General features: G+C 37.2%; 1 protein-coding gene across 4 annotated transcripts; it reads right to left on the bottom strand.

The window, feature by feature from the left end:
- Window positions 1-718: 718 nt before the first annotated feature.
- On the bottom strand, window positions 719-26,840 carry WDR44 (WD repeat domain 44). Of its 4 annotated transcripts, XM_062584831.1 has the most exons (20): window positions 26,697-26,840; window positions 19,927-19,960; window positions 17,168-17,242; window positions 16,020-16,647; window positions 15,187-15,317; window positions 15,004-15,096; window positions 13,912-14,048; window positions 12,778-12,861; window positions 12,367-12,473; window positions 11,313-11,464; window positions 9,889-10,027; window positions 9,729-9,793; window positions 8,565-8,678; window positions 7,123-7,245; window positions 6,186-6,377; window positions 5,881-5,982; window positions 4,295-4,410; window positions 3,089-3,216; window positions 2,276-2,407; window positions 719-1,807 (listed from the first exon to the last, which is right to left on the bottom strand). In XM_062584831.1, exons 1-20 carry the CDS (start codon window positions 26,771-26,773, stop codon window positions 1,713-1,715), a joined length of 2,724 nt encoding a protein of 907 aa, XP_062440815.1. In that variant the 5' UTR covers window positions 26,774-26,840; the 3' UTR covers window positions 719-1,712. The 4 variants fall into 4 exon arrangements, with proteins under 4 accessions (XP_062440815.1, XP_062440816.1, XP_062440819.1 ...); XM_062584832.1 differs by lacking the exons at window positions 19,927-19,960; window positions 26,697-26,840 and adding an exon at window positions 19,747-19,806; XM_062584835.1 differs by lacking the exons at window positions 19,927-19,960; window positions 26,697-26,840 and adding an exon at window positions 19,069-19,330.

Genomic DNA, 26,840 nt, shown 5'->3' with positions numbered 1-26,840 from the left:
AGCAGATACAAGAAATGTCTCGGGCCAGCCCACAAGAAACAAAATTAATATATGTGCAAGACTGTACTTGTACTTGATAACTTATTATAGAAACTCATTTTTTGGAGTCAAACTAAATGTTTTTGTTTTGTAAAATTTCTTCACCTCTGTCAATTCATAGTAACCCTAAGCAAACAAACTTTCCTAACACAACACAGCTCATCTCATGTATACAGGTATTTTCAAATCAATGAATCACACTTACAAGTGTCAACTAAGAATCGTTTTCTATAGTGCGTCCCAATTCTGCATTTATTACACAGTTTGTCAGACTACATAGCCCCTTGCAACTCCTCCTTTTTTGTTCAAGGTAATTTTTACACAAAGCCATGGTCAAACTCAGATGAGTGTAGAAGAATTAAAAGAAGAGTAAGCCTAATTTCCTGCCTTCCAGTACCTCAATTTTTTCACTATTGGGAAGGAGGGGATTCTTTGCACACTTTTGAACTCCCCTCCTCACACTAAACTATGATATAATCATGCTTAAGTCTGTTTAGTATCTATTTCAAGTACTCCATTCCCCATTACTTCAGAAAAGAATCTATTGTCAAAGTGACAGATCAGAAAAAGCAGAACTCAGAAGTGAACAAGTGCATGCAAGACCAATGATATGAGAAAAAGGTAGAAACTATTCATAGAAAAGGCAAATTTTTGAATCAAAATGGAAAAGAAGCAACAATTTCCAAGTGTGTGACCCAATTTTAATGATATATATGTTCTCTAAAACACTTGACCATCAATAACACTTCATGGGTTTCGATGCCCAGAATGTTACTTCATAGGTGTTTTATATGCATATTTACAAAGACTTTCAAAATTCAGTGGCACTAAACAAACAAGAACAACTTAAAACTTTAAGCTACAAAGCTTAAAAAAATGTAAACAGTTTATTTTACATAGTTGTAAAATATAAGAATTTTCTAACGCAGCTTAATTTTACCTGGAAGGTGAATATAGCCTGGTGCCCATCAACAAGGAATGAGAGAATTCTTTACACAAAAGTATTGTGCTCCAGTGTGCAAAAAATTATATAAGAAAGGAATCTAAAGTCCACAACAATCAAAAGACAACAAAAAAAAATTCATGTCCTGAAGTTGAGAAATTTATAAAAACATTTATACATGGTTGCTGACCCATCAAAAACTTGCATAACTTAAAATTCTGAACAATAGCTACTGCAAATTCAAGATCTTTCTCAAATGGAATTTTGTGCAAAGATCAAGCTAGATCATTTAGCATTTTTCCAGTCATCCCTCCATCCTTCCCTTCCCACCTCCCCCTTCCTGACATCTAGTGGTCACAAGCACCACTAAAATCTTCTTGATAAATGTTCAAATTGGTGCATGTAACCAAAAGGCACACACATGTGTGGATACATTTCGTGCAGAAAATTGTGCATGTTCACAACTACGTTGCAAAACAATTGCTCTTAGAAAGTTTACAGTCTAATGTTTGGCAGGTTTATTCTTACATATTCCTTTCTATTCTACAAGCCCCAGCGTTAATAGGTTGTCACTGCTTTCAGAGGATCCAGTATTTGAGTAGCTTCGAAATAAAGATTTTAAAAATAAATCAGCCTGTAACATTATTATATTAGATACTTTGCTTTTGCCCATATTTATGGAAATTCAATCCCACAGTACCATAGCTTTATGCTGTCAGTTGCAAAACAGTTAAGATACATATTTCTTTTTGTTAATGAAGACTTTGATTGCTCCAGTAAAGTCAGCCGATAAAAGCACTTCTGTGTGATCTGTCTTCAAAGCTCCTTAATAAGGAAAGAAAATAAAGTCAGTTCTAAATAAATAAATAAATAAATAAATAAATAAATAAATCAAGCTCACAATAAAGAATAGCCATCAGCATGACACCTCTATTCCTCTATCACCTGCCTGTTATCAAGCCATCACTTCAAGAAGCATCTGTATTTCTAGGAGAGAGACTTTTTATTAAATATGGGTAGAGCTCTATCTCAAAATAGCTCAGGTGTAAGAAGAATACTCCTAACATACACAGGACTACATCTATGCCCCTTAATTTGACACATTCTTTTTTTAAGAATGCATTTGTTGCCAAAACATTCAACTGCTAGAATATGAATATATCTACTCCCCTGCAAGGTTTTTTCTCCTTGAGAAACCTCCCAAATTGAAAATATTCTTTATAACCTTTTCCTTCTCACACAACAAGTTTTCATCTCAGTTAGTATCAAGCAGAGCTTATCTTAAACACCTACCAGAAGGTATGGTATCTGATGTTTCAGAATCTTCTCCCTTACTTTCAACCTCTTGCTTTTCAGACGTTTCCAGTGACACCATCAAACCAGGATTGGGAGCAAAAATCGCAGATGTGACCACTGCATTGTGTGCTTCAGAAAGACAATCCAATTTTGATTACTTTGTTTCAAGGAACTGCTATTTTTGTAAGAATAGCAGGCATAAACTAAAGACCCAAGAATCTCAGTGCTAGTGACACCAGATAAACTTATTCAAGGAGCAACTGTCATCATTTTATGAGCTTGAGGATCTCAGAAGTTCCTGCAATGCCCCCAAAATAATCAGCAAGACTACCAAAACACACATTTGAGATAAATATGGTCTTGAATTTCTCACTTTTTTGGGGGTGGGGGAGGGATATGACAGCACAGCAGTTATTTTTTTTGTTTAAATCCTGCAATTGAAGAAAAACTTGCATTTGTTTTCAAAGTCACTTTTTCATAAAACAGAACTTCTAAGGATTGATGAGTATTTTTAGTCCACTTTGATGATGACGATCAGTCAAAGGTTCTGCGTGAATGTTATGTTTCACTGGCAGAAGCTGGTCTAGCTCCTAGCTACTCAGACTTCAAATCCATTTCCTGCTACCCCAGTCATGCTTCTGAAGCATTGAAGCACTTCCTGAAGACGAAGTTTTCTGACAGGGTCCACTCATTAAAAAAAATCTCAGAAGTTACTAACATACCCTGCTTCTAGAAAACTATTAATTTGTTCAAGCTAAGTAAATAGCTCTGCTTGGAAAATGATAATGTATTTTATTTATTTATTTTTACCTTTAATGCCTTCCCAGAAGTCATTACGGTCTCTTCTTACAGAGGTAAACTTGCTCAAGTCATGGTACGTACTCCAAATATAAACATATTTATCTTCTGAACCACTTACAATGTAGGTAAAATCATGACTATGGATACAAAGAAGAAAATAAAAAAAAGCATTACTCTTAGCTGTTCCAATGGCTCTCAAGACAACTTATCATTTTACAAATGCAATCAGGCTAAATTCACAATCCAATTTGATTCCTTATGTTAGTGACGGCAGTTCAACAAGAGGTGCAAGATCCACACAGGTGGAAAGAGAAAGGCATCCAAAAAGAAAACTAAGCAACTGCGTAACACAGACAAGATAACGCATGCAAATCCAGCTTAAATATTTATCTTTAATCCTGCTGCATATGTATGCCATACATCTAAACATATAATTAAACTCTAGTACTAGTTATCCTACAGCCTTGTGAGTAGAGGTGATCTGATTTGCAAAATACTATCAGCCTTTAAGAGACTTTCAATGGCTAATAGCTGACAATTGAGATTAAACCTGGCATTATTCCCTACGCACCACCCTCTCTGTGCCCAAATGTCCAGGTTAAACCAACATCCAAGCATTTTTCCCCATTGGCATCTGCAAGATTCAACTTAACAAGAGTATAGAGTAAGCCTTCTCCTTTCCCTTCTTTTCTACCTTAAAAATCATTATTTCCAAGACAGTCATAGCAATATACTGCAAGTCAAAGAAGCTGCTTAAAAAAAGCACAAGGAAACGGAAACAACCTCTAACTCAGATCTGCAAGCTGTAGGCTAATGGTAAAGATACACAGGCAATGATCAACAGCCTTGAACAACAATTGGGCAACCAACACTCAGCTGCACTGGTACATAATGAAAGTAAGGAAATAGGATACATTTATTATGGTGGATAGAAAAGATATGGTGTTCCAGCCCTACACTTCTAGGACACTTTCTGCATTCACAGTAATACTATTGTCAATGCAAAAGGATTCACTCATTCATGTAAGCTCCCTGCTCATAAGCAGATTCGTCATTCTTGACCATAGTCTTCAGAGTTACTTTGGTATTCCTAGTTAATGGCATTTCAGAAGCTCAGTTTCATACCAGGTTACATAGATCATTCAAACAAAAGGTTGTATTTCACCCACAGTATTTCTGAAATCCAACAACTCCACCGCCAGAGTACTTCCTTACCTAAAACTGGCTTTGATTTGACTGCTACTGTTGACATAACCCTTGTATTTCATGGACAAAGACAGATCTCTTAGGTCATACAATCTGATTCTGGAGTCATTTGATGTCACCAGTATCTAGAAAAGAAATAAATAATAAAAATATAAAAGTGGAAACCATTTGGAACTATCAATTCAACATGCATAAGTACCACCACACTTCAGTCAGAATTCCTAGTTCTTTTAGTAGAAAAAGCACAAAAAGCAACATAGGCAAAGGACAGTCCCAAAGACACAGGCAAGTTTTAGGACAATAACATTTTCCTTTCTGGTCCTATTACAACAGGCAGAAGACAACTTCACTGTACATCAAGAACATACTGACCTGTTTGAACCAGAAGAGCTACTCTCTACCAAAGTAAAATGTGGGCTCAAAGAACCATCAATTTGCAAAAGATACTTGGGAAGATATTTTACAGTAATCGAGCAGAACAGCTGTTCCATTAAGGCAGATTTCTGGAAAGTCATGACCCATCACTCATAAAACACAATTTAGGGGTCATTATTCATTATATAAACAAACTGAGCTTTCCCTGGTCAATGCAAGTTTGCCTCCTTTTCACGTCTTCCCAGATCAGAAATTTAAATGTACTTTTCAATAAGAAATAAAGGGGTCCATGAAAGTGTCAGCAGAATGAGTAATAGTGTTCAGCTGATTAGCCCTTTACTGGTACCTTCAAAAAGGAGCAGACCACAAGTTAGCAATAAGTCTCAAGATGACACCATAAACAAGCTGCCAGGGTAGATATCATAAATATTGACTATCTCTATTTATCTACATTTTATCTAACAAAGGTGTGACAGCCCTTGAAACACTACCACTATTAGATTACAGAACTTCATATGTGCTTTTTATAAAGTTAATTGAACTGTGCTTCCTTAAATCATCCAACATGCCAAGCACAGCCCTAAATGCAAGCCCAAAGGTGTGGCCGATTTCTGAATCTTCTGCAGTCTTTGGAATCAAGTCAGTTCTCTAACTATCAGTGACAAGAATACAAAACCAGGAAATAACAGCTGGTAGTTTACTACTTTATTAAAACCAGCTGTTGATCCCATGTAACACCTGAAACTTTATATATAAGCGAGAAACCCTCCAGTTTTAGATTATGACTTTATTACTCAGTGTATTCTGTGCATGAGAATTCGACCTTTTCAGTGTAAGGCTTCATATCACATGGAAGTTATGAAGAACGGGGGTACATTTTTTCTGATTACAGCTTTGGAGCTTTCCCCTTTTCGGCTTCTACATGAAGCACGTTTCATGAATTAACTATTCATTTGGAAAGGTTAGTTATGTCAAAGAAGTTTTCACTGAAAGTCACCTGTGAGTATTTTTTCACTTGTACATTAAGCAGAATATAATGTCATTAGAACACTGCATAGTGATAGAATTTTTTTCTGGTAGTCTAAACCAGCAAAGTGTTTTTATTTTAGTAATGTCAGAAGACTTCCAATTTAAGCTAATGACAGCAAACAAAAAGCTGAGCACAAACTTACCAAGCATTAGATATAAGACTGGACTGAAGGTACACTGAAATACAGTACCTTATTCTCTCCAGGCAAGGGTTCAATGCCCGTAATTTTTCTTCCAACTCTGTTTCTGCCTCTAGTAGAGCGTACATGTATTTGTGTATGGTACTTCAAGTGCTGAAGAGAAACAAAAATTTACCCTTACTTGAAGTAACTGTGTAAAAGGTTCAGTTCTAAACTATTTTGCTTTAAGTTCTAATAGATTTGTTTCCCAATACTTACATAATAAGCATCATTTTAAACCATTTGCAATTTAATATGACAAATAAAATTTTTCAAATACAGTGTCAGACTTTTTTTTTTTTTTTTTTTTTTTTTACCTCTGTGTCATAGAAGATGCATCTTCCATCATATGTGCCAATGACTGCATATTTGCCATTCTGACAGAAGTTGGCAGCTGTAATCAATTTTGTCTGCCCATCTACTTCATTCCATAGTGCCACTTTTTTGTCAGGAATGTTCCAGAGTCGGAGTTTCCCATCCAGTGAACCACTTAGGAAGTACCTGTCATCCTGAGAGGACAACACTGCGTTACCCTCAGCTTGTGCTATATGCGCATTCTGAAATATTTCCTAGAATCTTACTATCCCATTTCCAAATGACTTCGCTCTAGAACCTCTCAAATAAGAATTTCCAGATGAGTTCACGATGCATTTACCAGTTACATGTGACCATTTCTAAAGAACACTGAAAAATGCTTTTCCTCTCCCTGAGTTTTATTAATATTATGAAGCTTTATGTTACAGGTTTTTTGTTCGTCTGTTTTTAATTATAAAGTTGGAAGGGACCTTCCGAGGTATATAGTTCAACTCTCTCTGCTCAAATCAAGGCTAACTTCAGAGTTTAAATCAGGCTGTACAGGGTCATATCCAGTTAAGTTCTGAATATCTCCAAGGATTCCATGTACTCTTCAGACAATCTGTTCTGCATCATTATAAACTTCCCCCCCCCCCCAAAGCCTAATCGCAACTTCCCTTTTTGAAGCTTCTGACCTTTCAGCAAGTTATTTAAAACTATACCACATTGTGAGGTTATAGCCAAAAGAAAATTCACTTTCAGCATCATACTTACAAATGGCTAAACTACAGGAACATTCCTGATGAAGTTTTATGAATACTTAAAGTTCTGAAATATTATCCAACTGAGATATTTTCAAATTCACAAACCCATTTTATTCTTTATTGGAAATACAGGAGGAGGACTGTTGCTATTTCAAATAGAGAACAACTCTACTTGAAAGAGAACAACTACACTTACTCTTGGATGGAATGCTATAGCAGTGACAAAGTCTATGTGCTGGAAGCAGCAGAGACACTCTCTTCTTGATATGTGCCACAGTCTGACAGTTTTGTCCATAGAAGAAGAAAGCAAGAAGTAATTCTGCAGGACAAGCAAGAGAATTATTATGCTGGTTATTACCAGACACGGAAGTAACAAAATACAGAAACAATCTGATACCTTGTATTTTTGCTTAGATTATAACACTTAAATGATAGCTTTCTTGCAGCTGCAAAGTATCAGCTCCAAAGTCCCAATGCTTGATCACTGATGAATATATTTAGCAGTTGTATATTTAGCATTGGTTCACTAAGCAACACAATCTGCTGAAACATTTTGCAGTTTTCTTTAGAATAGTATTTTTGAGGCACTAAGTATAACTCTAATGCATAATAACACAAAGTATTTTTTTTGATCTGCCCCTGCTCCCTTCCCTTCATTGTGTTACTAGACCGGTGGAGAACGGAGAGAATTTTTGAAATTTGTCTTTGAATAAGATGCTGCTCTCAGGACTGCTTAGTTTCAGATATTAAGACAAAATATTTACAATACGAAAACTAATTTCAGTTGTTGACAAAGTTAATGTTTAAGAGGGGTGATCCAGCAGGAACAGGGTAACTCTTCAGAAACAAGTTTACTAGCATCCTGAAGACTAAAGGAAGAAAGTCTCACTAATTGCTCTGCTGCAATATTTATCTTTTCAGATAAAATGCTTTATCGAAGTTATCAATATTGACTAATGCTTTCCTTAACACCAGGATACTGATGACTAGCTATGGTAATTTTTCTGGAGGAATCTCAATGAAAGTAAAACTTGGAAATCAAAGTATTCAGAGAAAATACTGCACAGTGGGCTTCAGAGAAGGCATGAGAGCCCCCTCCTGCCTAAGCTACTTCAGCCAGACTGTGTTCTTAAAGAAGTCTATTCCAATACAGAGAATTAATTGAATTAGCTCTGTAAGAGCTGAAAGTTAACTACAAGGTAATTCTTTAATTTTAATCTTCGTATTAATTATCTTCAAATACATATCAGTAACTTAAGAATCTGCACACTTTGCAAAAAAACCGTGAAGCATACTGAAGGCAAGAAAAGCAGTAATACCATAAATCAGAAATCATATAATACCTCAGTGGAAATTCCTTTCCTTCTACTCTGAAGAGTTTAACTTCATTACTGAATACATAACAGTAGTTATTACTAGCTTGATTTTTTTAAGTAAAACTTAATGAAGGAACACTAAGTCCAAGAATTTTGTTCATTTTATTCCAACTGAAATAGCTGAGATAAGATTTGTTAAGATAGCATTTATCTCTAACTGCAGTAATTGTTTCATATTTTTTAGATATATAGTTCCAACAGCAACTGAAAAAAGAAAACCATGTAACAGGAGAACTGTGTATTCTATATGAAGGTGCCTTACTTTAGACCAGGAAAGATCAAGAAGGTCTGCAGTATGCCCTTTGTATTTGCAAAATGGTCGTTGACGAAATGGGGCATTTTTATCATCTGGGTCTTCGTCAGCTCCACTGCAAATCTATCAGATAAGTATTTATAAACATTAGAAAACATTAGCTGGCAATACTACAAGTAATTCAAAAGCAATTATTGCCTGTACAAGGCCAATAATAGTTTGGAGAACAATTCTAGTGACATTAAATGAATGACAAAGTAGTAATAAAGCCTTTTTTCAACCACAATGGTCTGTTACGCATCAACTTGAAATTACAAAATTAAGCTCTACATTGTCCATTAATGCAGTTTTTATTTCAGTGGGATAAGCTTAAGACAACAATTTAAGAGAACATCTTAAGATCAGCTTTTTGGAACAAAGTATACCAACCTTGAAAACTGTATTTCAACTTAGGGTATAAACTGCGAGTTAAAGTGTCCATGTTCCTCATGCATATCAAAAACATTAACTTCATAATAAAAGATCCTTTCAGAATAAACAGGTGCAAAGTGAAAGAAAACCAGAAGTGCCTATACAAAAGCTCCCCAGTGAAGAACTAATATAAAACAATATCCTTAGCGTATGTGTGGTTAGCTATGCATATAGACTTATCTTTGATAAATAATGACTTCTTCCAAAATGGCACACATTTTTACTGATGTTACTGCTAAAGTCTTTGCTTAAAACTAATTTTGTCATCTGTTTCTTGCACTACTGAAGATCAAAAATAGAGGTAAATACATTCATTTTAATGTAAAGTTCATTAAAGTATCTGAACACTTGGTAAGCAACATTATTCTAATACTTTTGGTTGTTCATATTCCATTTTAGCCTCTACAGACATGAAATACTAAAGAATGCCATGTTTTAATATACTGAGTAGCCCATTGCTCAGCTTGGCCTTCCTTGAAAAGAGTCATCAAGTCAGATGTTAACCTTAAGTAATACTGTAAGGCAAAACACCTAGAACAGGAAATTCAACATTCACCCAGCCCCTTTTAGTAAGTAGTTTGCTCAAAATTCCCCTCAGAGATGAGTGAGCCAGCAGAAAGCCACAGTTAAGCTATGCAGATTCTGTAAAGTATTAAGTTTAACTACTTTGCTTCTCTCCCTCCCAGTATCTAGCATACGTACCCCTGCATCAGTATCCGACTTTGAAGAATTCAGACTCTCTTGAGATGGGGAGGGAGAGACACGGCCTAGAACACACACAGAAACCCCATGGTCAACTCTAAGTTCCTAAATAACCACAATTTTTAGTGTTTTACAGCTATAGTGATGCATAGAAAGATACCTTCTGTGTTGTATTTCATTCGCATGTTATTGAAATAGTCAAAAGCATTCTTTAAAACCCATATTCTCACTACATTGTCCTGTCCTGCAGATGCAAGTAATCGACCACAGTGAGAGAATTTCATTGTCCAAACAGCACCCTGTCAAAATAAAGAGTTCATTGTTTCAGTTTTATGTGAAATGCCTTTTCCCATACTAAAAAGCCTTTCTCTAGTGTCAATTGGTATGATTAGTATCTTTACAAGATATCACTAGAACATCCAAATTGTAGATCAAGGCACTGAAAGGTAATTGTTAAAACTGGTGGTTTATGCAACATACTTGCAGAAACATACTGAAAGATGAGTGCAAAGGCAGTTTTATTGTAGAAAATAGGACTGTTTCATGCTTAAGGGAGCTCACTACTGCAACAGTATTCTGTCTTTCATTGGTTTGCTGATTGTTACTAAACATACTAATTCATAGTGGCTTATAACCTGCTGTTTGATTTGCACAAGAGGCAAGTATTTGTAACTGCACCTAAAGTCAGCACAAGCTGTATTAACAATTTTTTGAGAGGAGGGCAGAAGTTGTGCTTGGTTACATCAATTCTGGCACCCAAAATAAGTACTATATGTATTTAATAAATGACTATGGCATGATGCTTTGCAAAGCTCATAAAGACAACAATTCTTTCTCAAATGCAAAGTTCACATAATAGCCAATAAAGCACAGTATCACACACACACACTATTCCACTTCCTTGTTATTTAATGAAAAGCTATTTAATTAGGCATTTGACTACCAACCTAGCATTCATACAAGATAACTTTTGGAATTTAAGTTTTAAGCAGCAAATTACTTGCATGATGGAAATTAGTACAAATTGAATACTAGTAGGACTGGCAACTCTAGCTCTGAAGGGTAAACTGGAACACTTCAGTTACCAAACTGATTGCTGTAAGCCATCATCCTTAGCTTAACAGTTAAAGATGAGGATCGGGTTTAACTGCTGTCAAATAGTTGCTGTCAGCAGAAGGATCAGGGCAGGCTGGAATTCTAGAATCCATTTCAGACTCTGCCAAGTGATAAATAGGCAGCTTTTTGCCTTATTCACCACAGTTACCTTACTGCAAACCTCACATTCCCATCTCTTTCCCTGATCACCACAGTCCACATATTCCATTAATCTCCCCTCACTCTCACCTCCAGAACCTACCTAGTAGTTCTGCTCAATACTTGGATTCATACCTATCGCACTCACAATTGGCAGATTATTAAGTTCACTGCTAGGTGGGTCAAAATCTGAACTTGCTGCTCTGTGCTCAGTTCTGGCAGACAACCAAAGCCCTCATTTCTGGAGGTCATCACATAGATGAAAACCTGAAGTTCAATCTCGGGGTGAACAGATTCAGCAAAATCATAAATGAAATTTCACAGACTTACCATATGCTCTCCACTGAGATCCTGAACAACTTTAATTTGTTCAAAGTCATAGGGTCCCTTGAAGCCATGAGCTGCTTTGAACTTAACTGGTCTTGTGTATGGCATCCCTTCATCATCACTTGAAGAAGGATCATCTTGATCTGTATGGAAGACTAAGAGCAATGCAAATTTAGAAGTATATCGCAGCAAACATTTATTCTATTAGTAAACATTTGCCAATACTTTCTGATAGCTGATTAGACTTAAATCAACAACCCTCTATAGTTTTAGGTTGCAGTGAATATAGACATTCAGCCAGAAGAACTACTATCAATTTGACCTGCTCTCCTTCTTGCATTAGCTCTTGCATTCATCACATCCTGCACTGAGTCATTTCTGGCAGTTTAATATGTACTGAAAAGTAGTCATTGCATTTTAGGTTTCTTCCTATTGAATGTGCTGAAGTGGCCCATAATTAGTCCATGGAGGATGCGAACTGACAAAAGAGCTGGAGCAACAACCACTGGCAACATAGAATGCCAAGGTGCAAGAGCTGTATGGCACTTATTTCAGAGTGTGTTAGATCAGCTTCCTAGAAATACTAGAAGCCTGCCTGAAAAAAGGAATACTGACAAGACAAAGAGGGGAAAAAGGTTCAGTTTAACCAGAAAACCTTCTAATAGGAGGTCAAGCTATATGAAAATTCAATCCTGGGATAAGCAATCAGAAAACCATTTTAATATATGAATGCAATGAAGACAATCCCCACCGCTACTTTTGCTAGAAGAGCTTTCCAGAAAGTTTACATTTGATATCCAGACAACTTTCTAACAGCACAGGAAAAAATTACTCAACTGATTTAGCTGAAAAGGTCTCTCAGCTACCACTTTACAAGAATTCATCCCTGTAACCCAATGTCTCAGACCTAAAGTTTGTATCTTAGTAGACATTCTAACAAGCCACATTGTGATCAACTGTGTACAGCAGATGTCCCTCAGTCAGCTTTGATTTCTAGAAGCCCAAGGATAAACAGACTACTACTTAAAAAAAAAAGAAAAAAAAAAGTTTAACTCACCTTCATCTCGAACACTCTTAACTTTATTTACAGCACGTTCCCCATATTCTTCAGCAAGGTGCTTTGCTCGCTTCACAGATTTACCCAAGAACTTTTTCAGCTGGGTCCTTAAAAACCAAAGGTACTTTTTCCGCATGTAGCACTGACAAATTCTTATTTTTTGCTATTATGATCCCAAAGTTATTATTTGAAATGCAGTATTATCTGTTTCCATTGCTGCTTCTTAAAATAAGCATTTAGTTTGACAGCAGTCACATTCTTCAGTTTAACTACAGAACAATGGACTTGTGTAGTTTCAGTTATTACTTGTACTTAAAGAAAGATAACTTGTTCAAAAATCAGGAGAGCCTCAGCTTAATAAAACAACATAGAATTGCCTTTTCTTTGTAAGGACATGAAACAGCATCTTACGTTTTTTGTTTTAACCTCCCTCCATCGGAATCTGTTTGCTGTGTCTGCATTTTGTCTTCATCATCAGACTGTGCTGCGTCATTACTAGGAAACACAGATGGGATAACTATTTAGTACAAAATCATAATGAGCCTATATTGAGCGAAACATTACTAAAGTCGCATCATCATTTAGGACCTATGTTTACTCCTTAACATGGCACATTATTTATTGAACATCATGCACTTTTTAATGTAACATATCCTGCAATCCTGAGGCATCTTGAGACTAAAACCGCATATTCTCTCCAGATGCCAAAGTTATACATTACTCTCTTCTGCAAACTCAAAGCATCACAGTAAGCTTAAGTCTGGAAAGCTAAAAGCAGACAAAATAAATTACAATTGAGAACAAGTTTTTGTATACTTTGTTTTCCATAAATATCATACAAAGTAATACTGCTTAATTTTGAAAATCCACCATAAGAGTTTTTACACAGAAGAATAATGTTCTACAGAAGTAAGCTTTCCAATAATATACAGCAATGCAAAAAAAACCTAAAAATTGTCTGATGTATATCTAAACACATAAGTTTAGGCCTTTGAAGTGTCTAGCATAACATGGTTTTCTGATCATTAAGAAACTGCTTTAGTCCATTACAGTTCAAACACATTCAGTTTTAAAAATAATGACCTAAAGCTTTGTTGAAAGCAAAGGAAAACCTCAAAGACTCAGCTATAACAATGACTGCAGACCTCCACAGCACCAAGGTCTACCAAATTAAACACTGAAAAAAATTACAGGAGGAGTTAGCATAAACAACATGCAGTACTTGAGCATAAATTATTGTCAGTTCTGTTCTGAATTAAATAGATTTAGTACATCTATTACTAACTGAAGTTCAGCTGGATTTTCAGATATCTGCTTGTCAAGTTCCAATGATATCAATCTTTAGTCAACTTTGTATCTTAAGATTCACAAAAAAATTCTGTTGCTTCAATAAATAGCCTAGTTTGTTGAGAATTATCATTCATGTTAGACAGTAAGAAACAGATGGGTTGGGACTCCCTTACATGTATAAAAAAAGTTTTAATACATGCGTAGAGTGTAAGCGCAGCACTATCATAAAAATCTGAATGGTATCTTCAATTATACCTGACATATTCTTTAGTCCTCCTCATGATATGCAAAGTCAGGGGATTAATGCCTGTGGGCAACTTTTCTTCTGCCAGACTCAGGGGTATTTCTTCACCTGTATCAAGGTTTTTTATCATTACACTTGCTAGAATTTCCTATGGAAAAATAAGATGTAAAACCAAGATGACTTCATGAAGCCTCAAAACCTATAGCAAAACAGAAATCTGGTCTTATGGGTTATTTTTCTTAATGGGAAATTCCGTGATTCATTATGTATTTACATTACAAAGACAAAATTTACAGGAACATGCTTCTGCTAAAATTGCTTTTACTATGTTAGCACTACCATAATACTCTAGCAGCTATGTGCAGATTACCAATTACATGTCATCAAAAGCTTCCAGTTCATAAATCTGAAATGTAGTGATGTAGGCATTCGCCACTGCCTGACACCTTCCATGTTAACATCAAAGATAAGTAATTGAAAGACTTTGAAGCCTTTCCCTTTTCAGTTATTCTAACAGTTTTAGTTTAGATTTAGGCAAAGAAACTTTACCCACAGGAAAGTACATTTAGACATAGCTAATACTACACAAAGGGAAAGAAGTATTTCCTGGAGCATGAGTATACTGTTGTATAATCTACTGAACAACAGCAAAAGCGCTACACATACAAATATACACACACAGCTGGCAACAGCTTCATGACATTATTAGGCTTAATATAAGTTATTAGCTGAAGAATCCACTTCCTAACAACAGTAAAATTATTCTCCTCTGCTAACTCCCTTTCAGATGAATGGCAATGTTAAGTTTGCTGACACTCCCTCATTCTGAAATCTTACAAGATGTTTTTATATCCAGAAACTCACTCATAGCATTCCAGATCTATCACAGCTCATACCTTCAAACATTGTAGTATCTAGTGTCTCAGGGACCACAAAGTCCTCACATAGGAGGAACAGCACGCTAGCTTTTGCTGTTCATGTCCCTGGTCACAACAAATAGTCTCAAGAATGCAAAAAAACCCCTGAGACTATTCTAATTCATTCAACAGACCTGAAAAAACAAGCACAAGAACATATTGGGTACAGACCACAACCACTAATACCTCATCTGTGAGCTCTCTTCCAGAGTTAGATCTTGGTCTCTGTGGCCCAAGTATTTCATTTGTTGTTTGGCCATCAGCTGCCTTCCCATTTTCCTGAAATTTTGTAAACATACAATATGTGATCTCTGGTGTTACACAGAAAGTGTTACAGCTAGTCTAAGAGTTATAACCATTTCCCAATACCTGTGCAGTAACTATTTTATCTCCACTAGTTGCACTTGCCAAATCCAAAGAAGGCTGAGAATCTTTGGGCATGCCCTCTGCCATTGTATTCGGAGCTAATAGGCCACCAGTTGTAAAATGCTCTCGAGGAACTGAAAAGAGACTTCATATTAGGAAGAACATAACACTACCCATAGTGCAGGCTAGAGCTTACTAGAATCCTATCATCATAGTAGCACTCCTAAATGCTCTTTCTGGCAATTTCTTTTTGTTTTATTTTTAAAATCATTTGCCATGGAATCCATCTTATCAACTATATTTTTAACACATAGCTGGACGCAGGGATGATTTCAAGCCCAGTCCTCTAAGAGGTTTTATTAGCAAATTGCTTTTTCCTTCTGACAGTTTTTCTAGTATCCCAGGACTAGTCATATTCATGATACCTCAGTTTACATCTCGATCCGTATTTCCATGCTAATACAGATTGCACACACTTATTTTGAACATGCAACTTCAGACTTGTGGCAGCCTTGTGGAAAAAAAGGGTTACTTGATTACTCTGATAGTTAGCATAACCCCCCTCCCCTCCCATATTGCTGTGGCTACTTCTCTTTGCTTATAAAAGTAGCTATGTTGGCAGAAAGTGTTAGTTTCCAGAAAAGCCTATGTAGCAGAAACATCTGTAATTCAAGAGGGAATTGTTCTACCCTACATCTGAAACTAAGACAGTTACAGGACTTCTTCCTTGTTTACAGGTCAACTAGTCTGAAATCAAGAAATTTAATGATTCTTCACTCAAAGCAGAAAACCAGTAACCCTGTAGATAACTAAAGCCATCTAGTTAGAACACTTGCCTTCTAAAACAGGTTTTTGTACTTCAAAATCCAGTTCACTCTTTTTCTTCCGTGGTGGTGGAGCAGGTCGGGCAGGTGGTGGTGGTCTTGGAGGAGGAACATTTGCTGGAGGTGGAGGTCGTGCTGGGACAGGCTTCTTTGTGCTAGCAACTATATCAGGTTCTGCAGTAAGCTGCCTTGGTGGTTTTGCTGGAGGCATTTCTTCTGTTGTAGAAAGGTCTTTGGTAGATAAATCTGAAGCTGTTTGTTCTAAAGCATTTTCTTCTTTCTTGTTTGTTACCTCCTCATTTTTTGATGTTTCTTCTTGTGCCTCTGTTTCACTGATTTTATGGACAGCTGCATTGGCAACTTCTGTGAGTTTATTAGTTTCTTGTTGCTCAGCAGTAACCAAAAGCTTCCCAGAGGCCAATTCAGTGTCCTTACAAACACTTTGATATAATGGTTCCTCAGGATCATCTTGTAATGATATTTTAGCAGGTAATACTTCTGGAATACTACTAATAATGCCAGCTCCAGAAATCCACGCATTTGCATCTGAAGTTGGAATATGCAGTTCTTCTCTAGAAGCTAAAGAATCACTATCTAGTTGGTGTACCTTCTGGCTTTCTTCTATAATACTGTCAATAATCTAGGGGGAAAAAAAAAAAGAAAACCATCCTACCATTAAGTATCAGGCATTCCTGGGGGGCACGTATTAGTCAGTCTGTACAATACCACAAAAACTCTTCCACTGAAGAGTTGCTTTGTATACAAAATGTATGTTGTTTAGAAGCTCTGGAGACTAGAACGCAGGTGCAGAAAAAGGCCTATCTGAAAGATAAGACAAAGTGACTAATTTCCATCCCATTTTATTAGTCTTTATTAAGCTTGTATGTTGAGAGAGAAAATTAGGCAACAAAAGGTACTTGGCTCTTTAGAAGTTCTTACACCGAGCTATAAATGATTCTGAAAATTAGACAAATACTTCAACAGTGAACCCTAAAAATATTTTGAAAATAGTCAGCCTGGTATTCACCCTTTAGATGAACAGTCTCACTAACGTTACTGATAAATTCTAACCTAAGCCAGTTTTAGGATGAGGCCTGATTAATGTTCTTAAACTATTTACTGTTTCTAATACAATGCTGAAAACATACAGCAATACTTACCTCTTTTGAATCATCTTGTTTCATTTCTTGTATGGAGGTTTCATTTCCAACTTTGTGTAGTTTGCTGTCTGTATCCTATGGAAAAAGAGAAGACATAGGAAAAAGGTAGCAGAAAGTTCTTGAATTAAGATGAATTAACAAAGAAAGAGATAACCTAGACAACATAAAGGACAAGTTTTCTGCTATATTTTAACACAGTATTATTTAAACATCTGATAGCAGTAATGCACAGTATATACCACAAGCATTTCACACCACCATACACAAAGAGACAGCCTGCACAGTACTAAATGAAAAAGCTGTTCTCTTCCTCCTGTCTACAGATGCAAAACTTTCTTCTGATTTCTGCTGAGGTCAGCAGTCCTCCAGAATGTTTAAGTCCCCAGAGACGCTCCTGCTGCAATTAAACAATTTGATTAAACTATGAATTTAATTCAGCTTAAACTGGTTTGGAGTTGTGCTCTATGCATTCATCCCTCTGCTTAATATGGAGGCTATATTCATTTTGCAACAGTTATTTTAAAGGTCCTTTATGTATTTTTTGGACACGGACAAGATGGACAGAGTGACCACCTAGTACAGTCATGTAGCAAATTTCTCCTCAGATTTTTTTTTTTTAAGACTAGTCAGTATATGGACCAATATTAAATTTGCTGTTTGTTACTAAATGAATGCATGGTCAGAAATACTATATGTCATCTATAATAAAACTATAAACCTATACTACAGGGACAACCTTCGGCTAGTTAGTCACAAACAACACAATCTTTATAGCATACTAAAGTACTATAGAACACTTGAAGAACCCTAGGTAGACATCCACTTTAGAGAGTTCTGACCTCTAGAAATGACATACCAAGCAGAGACAGCTGCAATTACTAGAAAAATTCCTCCTGTCCACTCCTTCCCCTCATTTCCATAAAAATAGCTTTTCTAATCAAAATGTGTGTTCTACTTTGCTTTATCACTAAAATTAATCTTCAAAGGTATGACAACATAAATACTTAAGAGTAGTTTATGTCTACAGGAGCCATTATATTAATTACTAATTCTGTTGACATTAAACTCACATCTGTTAAACTTTGGACTTAAATATTTCTAACCTGCTCCAAGACAAACTATACCATTAGCCACACATTCAGTGAACTGAAATGGAACCAAGTAGAGAAGTAACTACTTTTTCACCTTCAGAAAGTTAGTTTTGAGCAAGTGACTTAGGAAGATGCTTAAGAAAAGAATCCTATATGCAAGATACAGAACTTTATAGTTGAAAATTCCTATTTCCTTTGACATAAAAGTTTTGAAGTACATTGCTTGCCCTGAGTTCAGTCAGAAAAAAAAATGGAACTATTTCCTGAAAGGCTTAACATTTAATATTGTATTATTAAAGGACGCTAAGCAGAACAAAATAAAAATCTGTTCCCAAATGATATCACTGTAACAAAACTATTGATTCACTGACAGCTGGTGAGCAGAGCACTATCACCTAGTTTCTACCACTGCTGACTAATCAGAAACACTACTGTTTTCACTATGACTGACCAACATTTTCAGAACAAAACGTCAAATCTTTTTTATTCTATGTGGGAGTGTTGCATAGCATCACCTTTGGCCCCTCTGAGGCCAGGCAATGAACGTTATCTGTACAATGTTCCAATTCCTAACTGACTTTCAGCTGCACTGTCACTATGCACAGATGCAGCATACTAATTACCTGCGTGGGAAGTGGCAACCCTGTCTCAATAAGCTAAATATAGTGTTTTATTTTCATATAACCTAAAGGGGAGGCTTTTGAAGTACAGACACTAAGATTTTTCTTAGTTTGATAATAGAAAGGAATAATCACAGAATCACAGAATCAGTAAGGTTGGAAGGGACCTCTGGAGATCATCTAGTCCAACCTCCCTGCTCAGCGTGGTCACCTAGAGCAGGTTAGACAGGGTTGCATCCAGGCGGGCCTTGAATATCTCCAGAGAAGGAGACTCCACAACCTCTCTGGGCAACCTGTTCCAGTGCTCTGTCACTCTCACAGTGAAGAGATTTCCCCTCACGGTCAGGGGGAACTTCCTGTGGTTCAATTTCTGCCCATTGCTTCCTGTCCTGTCACACGGGACAACTAAAAAGAGTTTGTCCCTGTCCCCTTGACACCCTCCCTTCAGATACTTATACACATTGATAAGATCCCCCCTCAGTCTTTTCTTCTCCAGGCTGAACAGGCCCAGCTCTCGCAGCCATTCCCCATAGGGAAGGTGCTCCAGCCCTCTGATCATCGTCGTAGCCCTACGCTGCACTCTCCAGTAGCTCCATATCTCTCTTGTCCTGGGGAGCCCAGAACTGGACACGGGACTTGAGATGAGGCCTCCCCAGGGCTGAGTAGAGGCGCAGGATCACCTCCTTTGAGGGTGGTGAAAAAAAAGTTAACTATTTCATATAAACCAGACCAAAATCCAAGTGCTATAGACACTTGCTTATTACTCACAAATCAGCGAAAGAGGATAGTCTAATAATTAAAGTACAGCTCAATTAAATTGCAAATATAAGTTTTAGAGTAAAATTAGCTTCAAGACATGTTAACATACCCTAAATAAAAGGAAAGCTGGAAATTCAAGAGTCATCAGCACCATTGTTCCCTACAACAAGAAAAGTATAATTTCCCATCTGTGTAGATGTTAGACTATCATGGTATGTCTATGTTTGGTAAAAATCCGCAATACAGTGTTCTTCAATATGTTTTTGATTGGTTTTATGTAGAAACGCACCTTTAGTACATGAGATCCAACTTTTGTCGGTGACCTGATAGAAAGAATAAGATAGATTTAGTAGAGCTCCAAGGAAAAGAAACAAACAAAAAAAACCCAAAAAACAAACTCATCACAATAAGCTTCATGTTAAACAGAATCTATAAGGCAGTCTTCCTTTATAGTGAATGTTTAGTTCATACTTTAGATTAGCAGAGTGAACGCCTCTGATACTGCTCCTTTATATAAAAGGCTCCAAACAGAGTTAAGTGACGAACTATCCCTGAAATGCACAGATCCCACAGCTCCTATAATGCTCAAGTTTCTCAGCAGCAGTCATGAGAAATCATATTTCTATCACTTTTTTTCTAATAAACTGATGCGATTCCTAAGACACATCTAAAAACATTTCCCATTAGAGAGAATTTAAAATTAGTATTTACAGAAAGCACAAGTTGAACAGCAAAGAAATAACAAAACTCTCAGCAAGGAGTGTGAATGCTCTAGAATCCTCCAGATCAAGTGCATGAATCCTAACCTGTAGTATCAATGCCATTCTACTCTTCAACCCCTCTAGCAAACGTAAGCTCTTGCTTCTAACCATTACACTCAGTATAAATACAAGCACCTACATTGTAACAGGACGGAACCAGTTTTGTATTATTTGCTTTCTAAAACATATTCTGAAAGGGAGAGTTATATTAACATCCATTCATATATAACCTTTTGTTTAACTAAAGGGAGGGAAGAATAAGGTATCTTAGGGGACTCATATCAAATAATTACTTCTTTCTAGGTCACCAATCAAATCTAACCAGCAAATTGTCAACTTTTACTATATCCTGAACTCGCATTTTCACAAGATTTTCAGTATTCACGTACTGAGTCACATTGCTGACTTTGATTAACAGGATCTTACTTGGCTATAAAGAAATTTGTTGGCCACAAGCAGAGAACAAACTACAGTTTACTACCTTACAGCTTGCATGCAAGCTGGACTGCACAAGCCTCTCAACTGGCTGCTGAGTTCAGTCACATTTGACAATTTATATTAACTTGTACTAACAATATATACAAATGTAGAAATCTCAGTCTTATTTTGATCTCCAGCCTCCAAAACGATAGTTTCAATGGACAATATCTTTCCCAAAAGACAGTTATTTCCACTTCATTTTTAAGCTATCATTGTTAAGTCAAAAGTTAAGTTTCAGTTCTTCTGTTTACCACCTCAGTGTTTTATGGAAAAAAAAAAAGAAAACCCAGTATATATATAAATGTGAGCTTAAGGAAGCAAGAAAGTTCAGTGTATTTTATAAATAGTTTCTTAATTCTACATGCTTCTGTCCGGATATGTACACTTGAGACAAGGCGTATTCTTTCTAGAAGGAAATGCTAACCCCAGTATGCAAAAAAAGGCAAAAAACAGTATTTTGACCTGAACAGCAAACATATGTCTTTCATTTCCCATATCAATACATTGCCAGGGAAGGTCAGACGGCCAGCCTGTTTTGGACTTCCAGTTACTGAAACATTTTCAATTGCACAAAACACTCATGGATTTCAATAGAAACAGTGACAAACCTGTTCATCAGTGCTTCATTAATCCAAAACACTTTTTCAGCAATCAAATATAGTTATAAATACTATAGTACTTAGGCTTCAGCAAGGTGTAGGGTCCCACTGAACCAAGCACTGTTTAGATTTTACAGACTAAAGAAAGTGCAAATCCCTCAAATTGCAAATACATACCTTATAGTTTCTTACTGAAACACTTTCCACCAATTAGCATATCACTTCTGGTACAGGTAAGCATTCCTGCACTAGTAACACAAAATTTTAGGTTGAGAAGACCTTGCTTCCATTTCTAACTGCTCTGGCTACACAATTAGTTTCCAGGAAAATCTGCACTCAAACTAAAACAGGTATTATTACCCACTCGCATGCATTACTCAAATGCCTTAGGAAAAAGCTACTCAAGTCACAGAGGTTACTAAGATATCAGGTACAGAATATAAAACAGTACTGAGAGCTTGATTATCAAATAAACAATACTTATGTCAAGATGAACCCTTGTCATTAAAATTACATACTTTTAAAACATTCCAAAGCTTCTGTAACACTTTGGCAGTAACACCAGATCAGTTTATAGTATAACCAAATAAATTTAGCACTTGCCTGAGGAATATTTGAACTATGTGCATGTAAACATCATTGCTCCCTTATCAAAGTAATGACTATCTTCTTATGTGCTATTACATTTATAAAGACAAAGTATGTCACAGAAGTTGATAACTGAAGCCTCTTGCAGTTTAACATTACTCTGCAATGGTCTCACTTTTCCAAGCACTGGAGGTTACCAGCCTTTACCACTCCTAGTCTTACTTTGGGTCATTAGCTTTTACAGATACAGTATCTGAAATGCCTGTATTTATATATATATATATATATATATATATATATATATATATATATATATATATTTATATATAATATTGATCTTGCTTTGGAAGTTCTGCAGCTTTACAGGGTTCTCAGGTATAACATGAAGATTGACACACCACAGAAAACTTAAGGCAAATACTTAATTTTGTTGTCATGTATTATAGCTTAGTAAATAATGGAATTACACATTTGACAACAATGGATCTTAGAACGGATTTCAAATAAAATGCTTTTATAACTTTTCTTTTGTAATACTGGCCATGATAGCACTATTTTAACAGAGGGGATGTTCAAGGGTATCTATAAAGATTGGGGTTAATAATAATAATAATAATAAAATCCTACTTTACCTGCACAAATATAACCAGATGTCTGAAGGTCAGGTAACTCCCAAAGAATGTTATTTTCGCATTTATCAGCCTTCAAATTCACCCTGATTACTGACCAGGCTATATAAAGCTGCCTTTCCCGTTACTTTGTAGCTTCAAGCTAGTACCCATTCAAATAAGGGTCTGAATCTTTACTAAGCTTCCATTTTCAGCACATTCTTGGTAAAATCTATGACCGGAAACAAAACATTGAGCCCTAAAAAAGGAGTGTGTTTGTGTGGTGGGTGAACCATTAGGAACAGCTGGTTTTGGTCAAAACCCTAGGGTTAACCGTCCTGTTTTCCTAGAATAATCTATACTGTTACAGAGAGCATGCAAATGGAAAGAGCGAATGTACAAAAATGTATTGTACAGAAGATACAGGTTCAACCACAACCAGCCCAGTAAATATATTTACTGCTGTTCTTCAGCTTGCAGAGGCATTTGATGATTTCCTACCTCTAACCTGGCTGGCCTGGAAGCTACAATTATTCTTGATGCAGCTCTCTTGACAGTCCATACTTTCAAAACCACAAGGATTCACCACTGCAATGCACTCTCAGCCACCCTTGAAAGCACGTGCGAACTTCAGTTAACTCAGAACACAGAACCTTGTCTGCAGTGCAGCAAGCTACTATGCTGACAGAACTAATGCTCTTTACTACATCTATTTGCTGCTTTTTGGACATTTTGGATGTTGATAAATATACACACAAACACAGGTTGTGCTAAGCATATCTCACATATCATCAGGGTACAACTTAGCATTACCTAAACTCCTACAGAGAAGGAAATTCAATGCTTCAGGACAGATGTAGAAGCAACTTCAGAAAGATAGGAATACTGAGGTTAGAATTCAAGAACTTTAAGGTATTAGAAGTTATTTCTAATTATTCACACTGCCTCTTGGATACTGTGCCTTTTGTTTAGTTTCTTGCAATAATTTTTAAGGATAAGAGTACATTACACACAAACTGACTCTTTACTATCAGGCATATGATGTTCAAACTGCTTGGCAGTTCTTCATTTTAGAGTGGGTGGCCCCTTTTTCTCATTTAGAAGATATAAAATGGTCAGTCACATGCTTGCATCTGAACAAGTGTGCCTTACTTCATATTTTCCTCCTCTCGAAACCGTGGTTCTCCTTCAGGGGAACCATGCCTCTAATAATTTGTCTTTTTCTAGACCTCTGCTATGGTTATAAGCTTTTGCAAGTAAAGTGACAACGGACATTTGTACATAGCGTATACAGTGTTACTACATTTTCAGCCTTCTTGATTTTTTCCTGTCATACTGCCTCTGATTCCCCCTCCACTGGCTGGTGGAAGGCATCGAAATAGACACCTTCAATATTTGGTCTATACAGGCACGTAGATCTTTTTTTAGGGTCTATAAAAACTAATAGAAAGAGACATGGTTTGGGACCCAGTTATCCAATAGATGGACACTCTCCATGTGTGCTGTAAAGAGCACAGTTACACATAAAAGGAAAAACGTACAGCAAAAATGAAGCATGCAGGCCTAGCCAGAGAGAACGCAGTAATCTTCAAACATCTGGTTTGACACACTTCATCTTACAGAAGTCATCAATCCTGTAGAGCTATCTCAGTCCATAATCATCTGAACTAAACATCCCGTAACAAGTTTTGCAGTTTTTGCTAATTGATCCTTAAATAGCTCCAGTTAAGCATGTGTTTGAAGATACAGATATGGTACTTTCCTTGATAACAATCTTAAGCCTCAATACCAGTTGACTTATGATGGGAACTGGAAGCTTACACGAACTTCAGAACATCACTTTTGCACATCACAGAATACAATTAGTAAAATAATTAAATAGCAAAGAAGTCAGTAAGCTTACATAAACATTCAGTTGTCAACACTTTCAGAAGTTCTGTATCAGCAGTTACTAAACTTCCCCACACAGAACTCTGGGAAGACGTGAGGAAGCTACAAAACCCACTTAAAATCCCATATGAATCATGACGGCAAATACACTTATACAGCTTTGGAAAAAGTGGATAGAGTATATGCTGTGAGAAAGGCTCTTCAAGCGTTTTTGCTGATCAGAGTGCTTACTGCACAAGCAGCTAATTCTAAATGCAGACAGCAATATGCAATTGTTTTCAGTTGCCCTTCCTTCTAAGAGGCTTTGATTTTTTTTTTTTTTTGTGTATACCAATTTACATTATACATGCAGAAGTCTCAAAACAGATCTACAATCCAACTTCTGAGAAGTGGCACACACAAACATGAAATTAGCTTTTGAGAAATCTCAAAGCTTAGAGAAAGATACCCTTCATATTATTAGTACTATTATGTATTCAGGATCTAGATTGCACACTATGCCCTCTGAGATCACCTCATGACTTAACTCAATCCAGTTGCGTTCTATTGATTTCAGTCAATGGTGCATCCTTACAGGTTATGGAAGGTCAATACAAAGATAAAAAGGCATCTTCAATTTTAACTTCTAATGCATGACTTCATAAAATGAAATTCTGCTCAGATATAGGTCAGAAGAATCTTCAAAATCTGAACATACAGCATCATTTACATCAAATAAAGCTAGGAAGTGCAGTTATTACACATTATATACAGAAGCCTACAAACTGTAGCACATACCTCAACGACACTAAGCTATGGCTCCATTTGCACCCGAGCCAGATTTAATGGCTCATGTCTACCAAACGATTCATTTGGTCCTTTCTGCCTCTCCTACTTCTAGTCACATAAATCCAACTTCTCCACACCTCCCAGATCTTCGTTAGCTATCTGAACACACTCGATAGTTTTTGCTGTTTCTAGTTTTCTGCTGTTTTCAATTACTTTGAGTTAAAGCAACATATAGAAGAGCTCAATAATCACCAGTGCCAGTGTAAGGTAAGCAGCTGTAGCAAGACCTCATTTCATATTGCTATTTCAGCAATACCAAGCTGTTGATTTGGCTCACTACTTCTTGCGGAACTGTATGCCAAGATATGCTTTTCATGAGGCTACTTAAAAAGCTAAGTTCAGAAAAGGTTTGACACAGGACATGCACATGAGCAGAACAAACCTAGCTTCTCCTTTGTTCTAGGGATCCAGTGACAACTGATACCCAGATCAAAACTAGCACTCAATCAATTATTAAAGCCTCAAATGGATGGATCCCACAATCTATTTTATTGCTCTTCACTTCACTCTATGAGATCAAGTGATGGAGAGATGTGGTTCAGACTACGTGAAAAACTGATACAACCTATTCAACCTATTTAACATACAACTGAGGTATTTACATTTTAAGAAGTGGGAGTGTATTTGGCTACATCTCAACATAGGGGTGCAGTTCGGTTTGAGGTAACAACAATAGGAATTACCATCACAAAGTAGTGTTAAAAATCCACTACACTGAACCATACAGCGACTAAACACAATACACAGCGCACAGAAGCATAACCATTAAAAACCAAATGATACTGTGCACCAGAAGTTGTTTTGCACACAGCAACAGTTAGCCTCAGAAAAATCCTACACTGTATCTTCAGAAAATCGGTTACTCTTATCAAATTTGAGAGATTAGTTCTGTCAGGACCTAAATTTATTGCCGCACGTCTTTTCTAAAAAAAACTACGTGTTGTCTGCCCCAGGAAGGCAGATACAATCTCTTCCAGATAACGGCTACGGCTGGCCCCACAAGCCTCAGAAAACACACCGAGGGCGGCTTGGCTTCTTCGCATCCTCTCGACTTTCGGGCTTGCCAGCCGCTCAGGCACCCCACGGCCCAGCACGGCCCCGCCTGCCCGCGGCCGGGGGGACCGACGAGCCGACCCCGCCCCGGGCGCGCAGCGCCGCGGCGCGGAGGTGGCGACGGGGACACCTGCGGCAGCCCCCCTCCACCCCCCGCAGCTCCCCAACGGCCGTAACGGTCGGGAGCGGCCGCCTCCCCTCACGGCCGCGCTGAGGGAGGGCAGGGCGGGGCGGCGGCCGCGGCGGACTCACGGCGCGGGGGAGGCGCCCGCCAGGTGCACGTCCTCGGGCGCGTCGTAAAACTCCTCGGTGTCGCTGTCGGAGGCCATGGCGGAGGCGCCGGGCTGGACCGAGCCGTCCCGCGCCGGACCGGGCCGCGCCGGGCGGAGCCGCCAA

Source organism: Rhea pennata, chromosome 11 (assembly GCF_028389875.1).
Source record: "Rhea pennata isolate bPtePen1 chromosome 11, bPtePen1.pri, whole genome shotgun sequence".
In the NCBI taxonomy this organism is placed as follows: Eukaryota; Metazoa; Chordata; class Aves; order Rheiformes; family Rheidae; genus Rhea; species Rhea pennata.
Note: the sequence above shows the minus strand (reverse complement) of the source record. Positions and strands in the feature narration are given on the sequence as shown.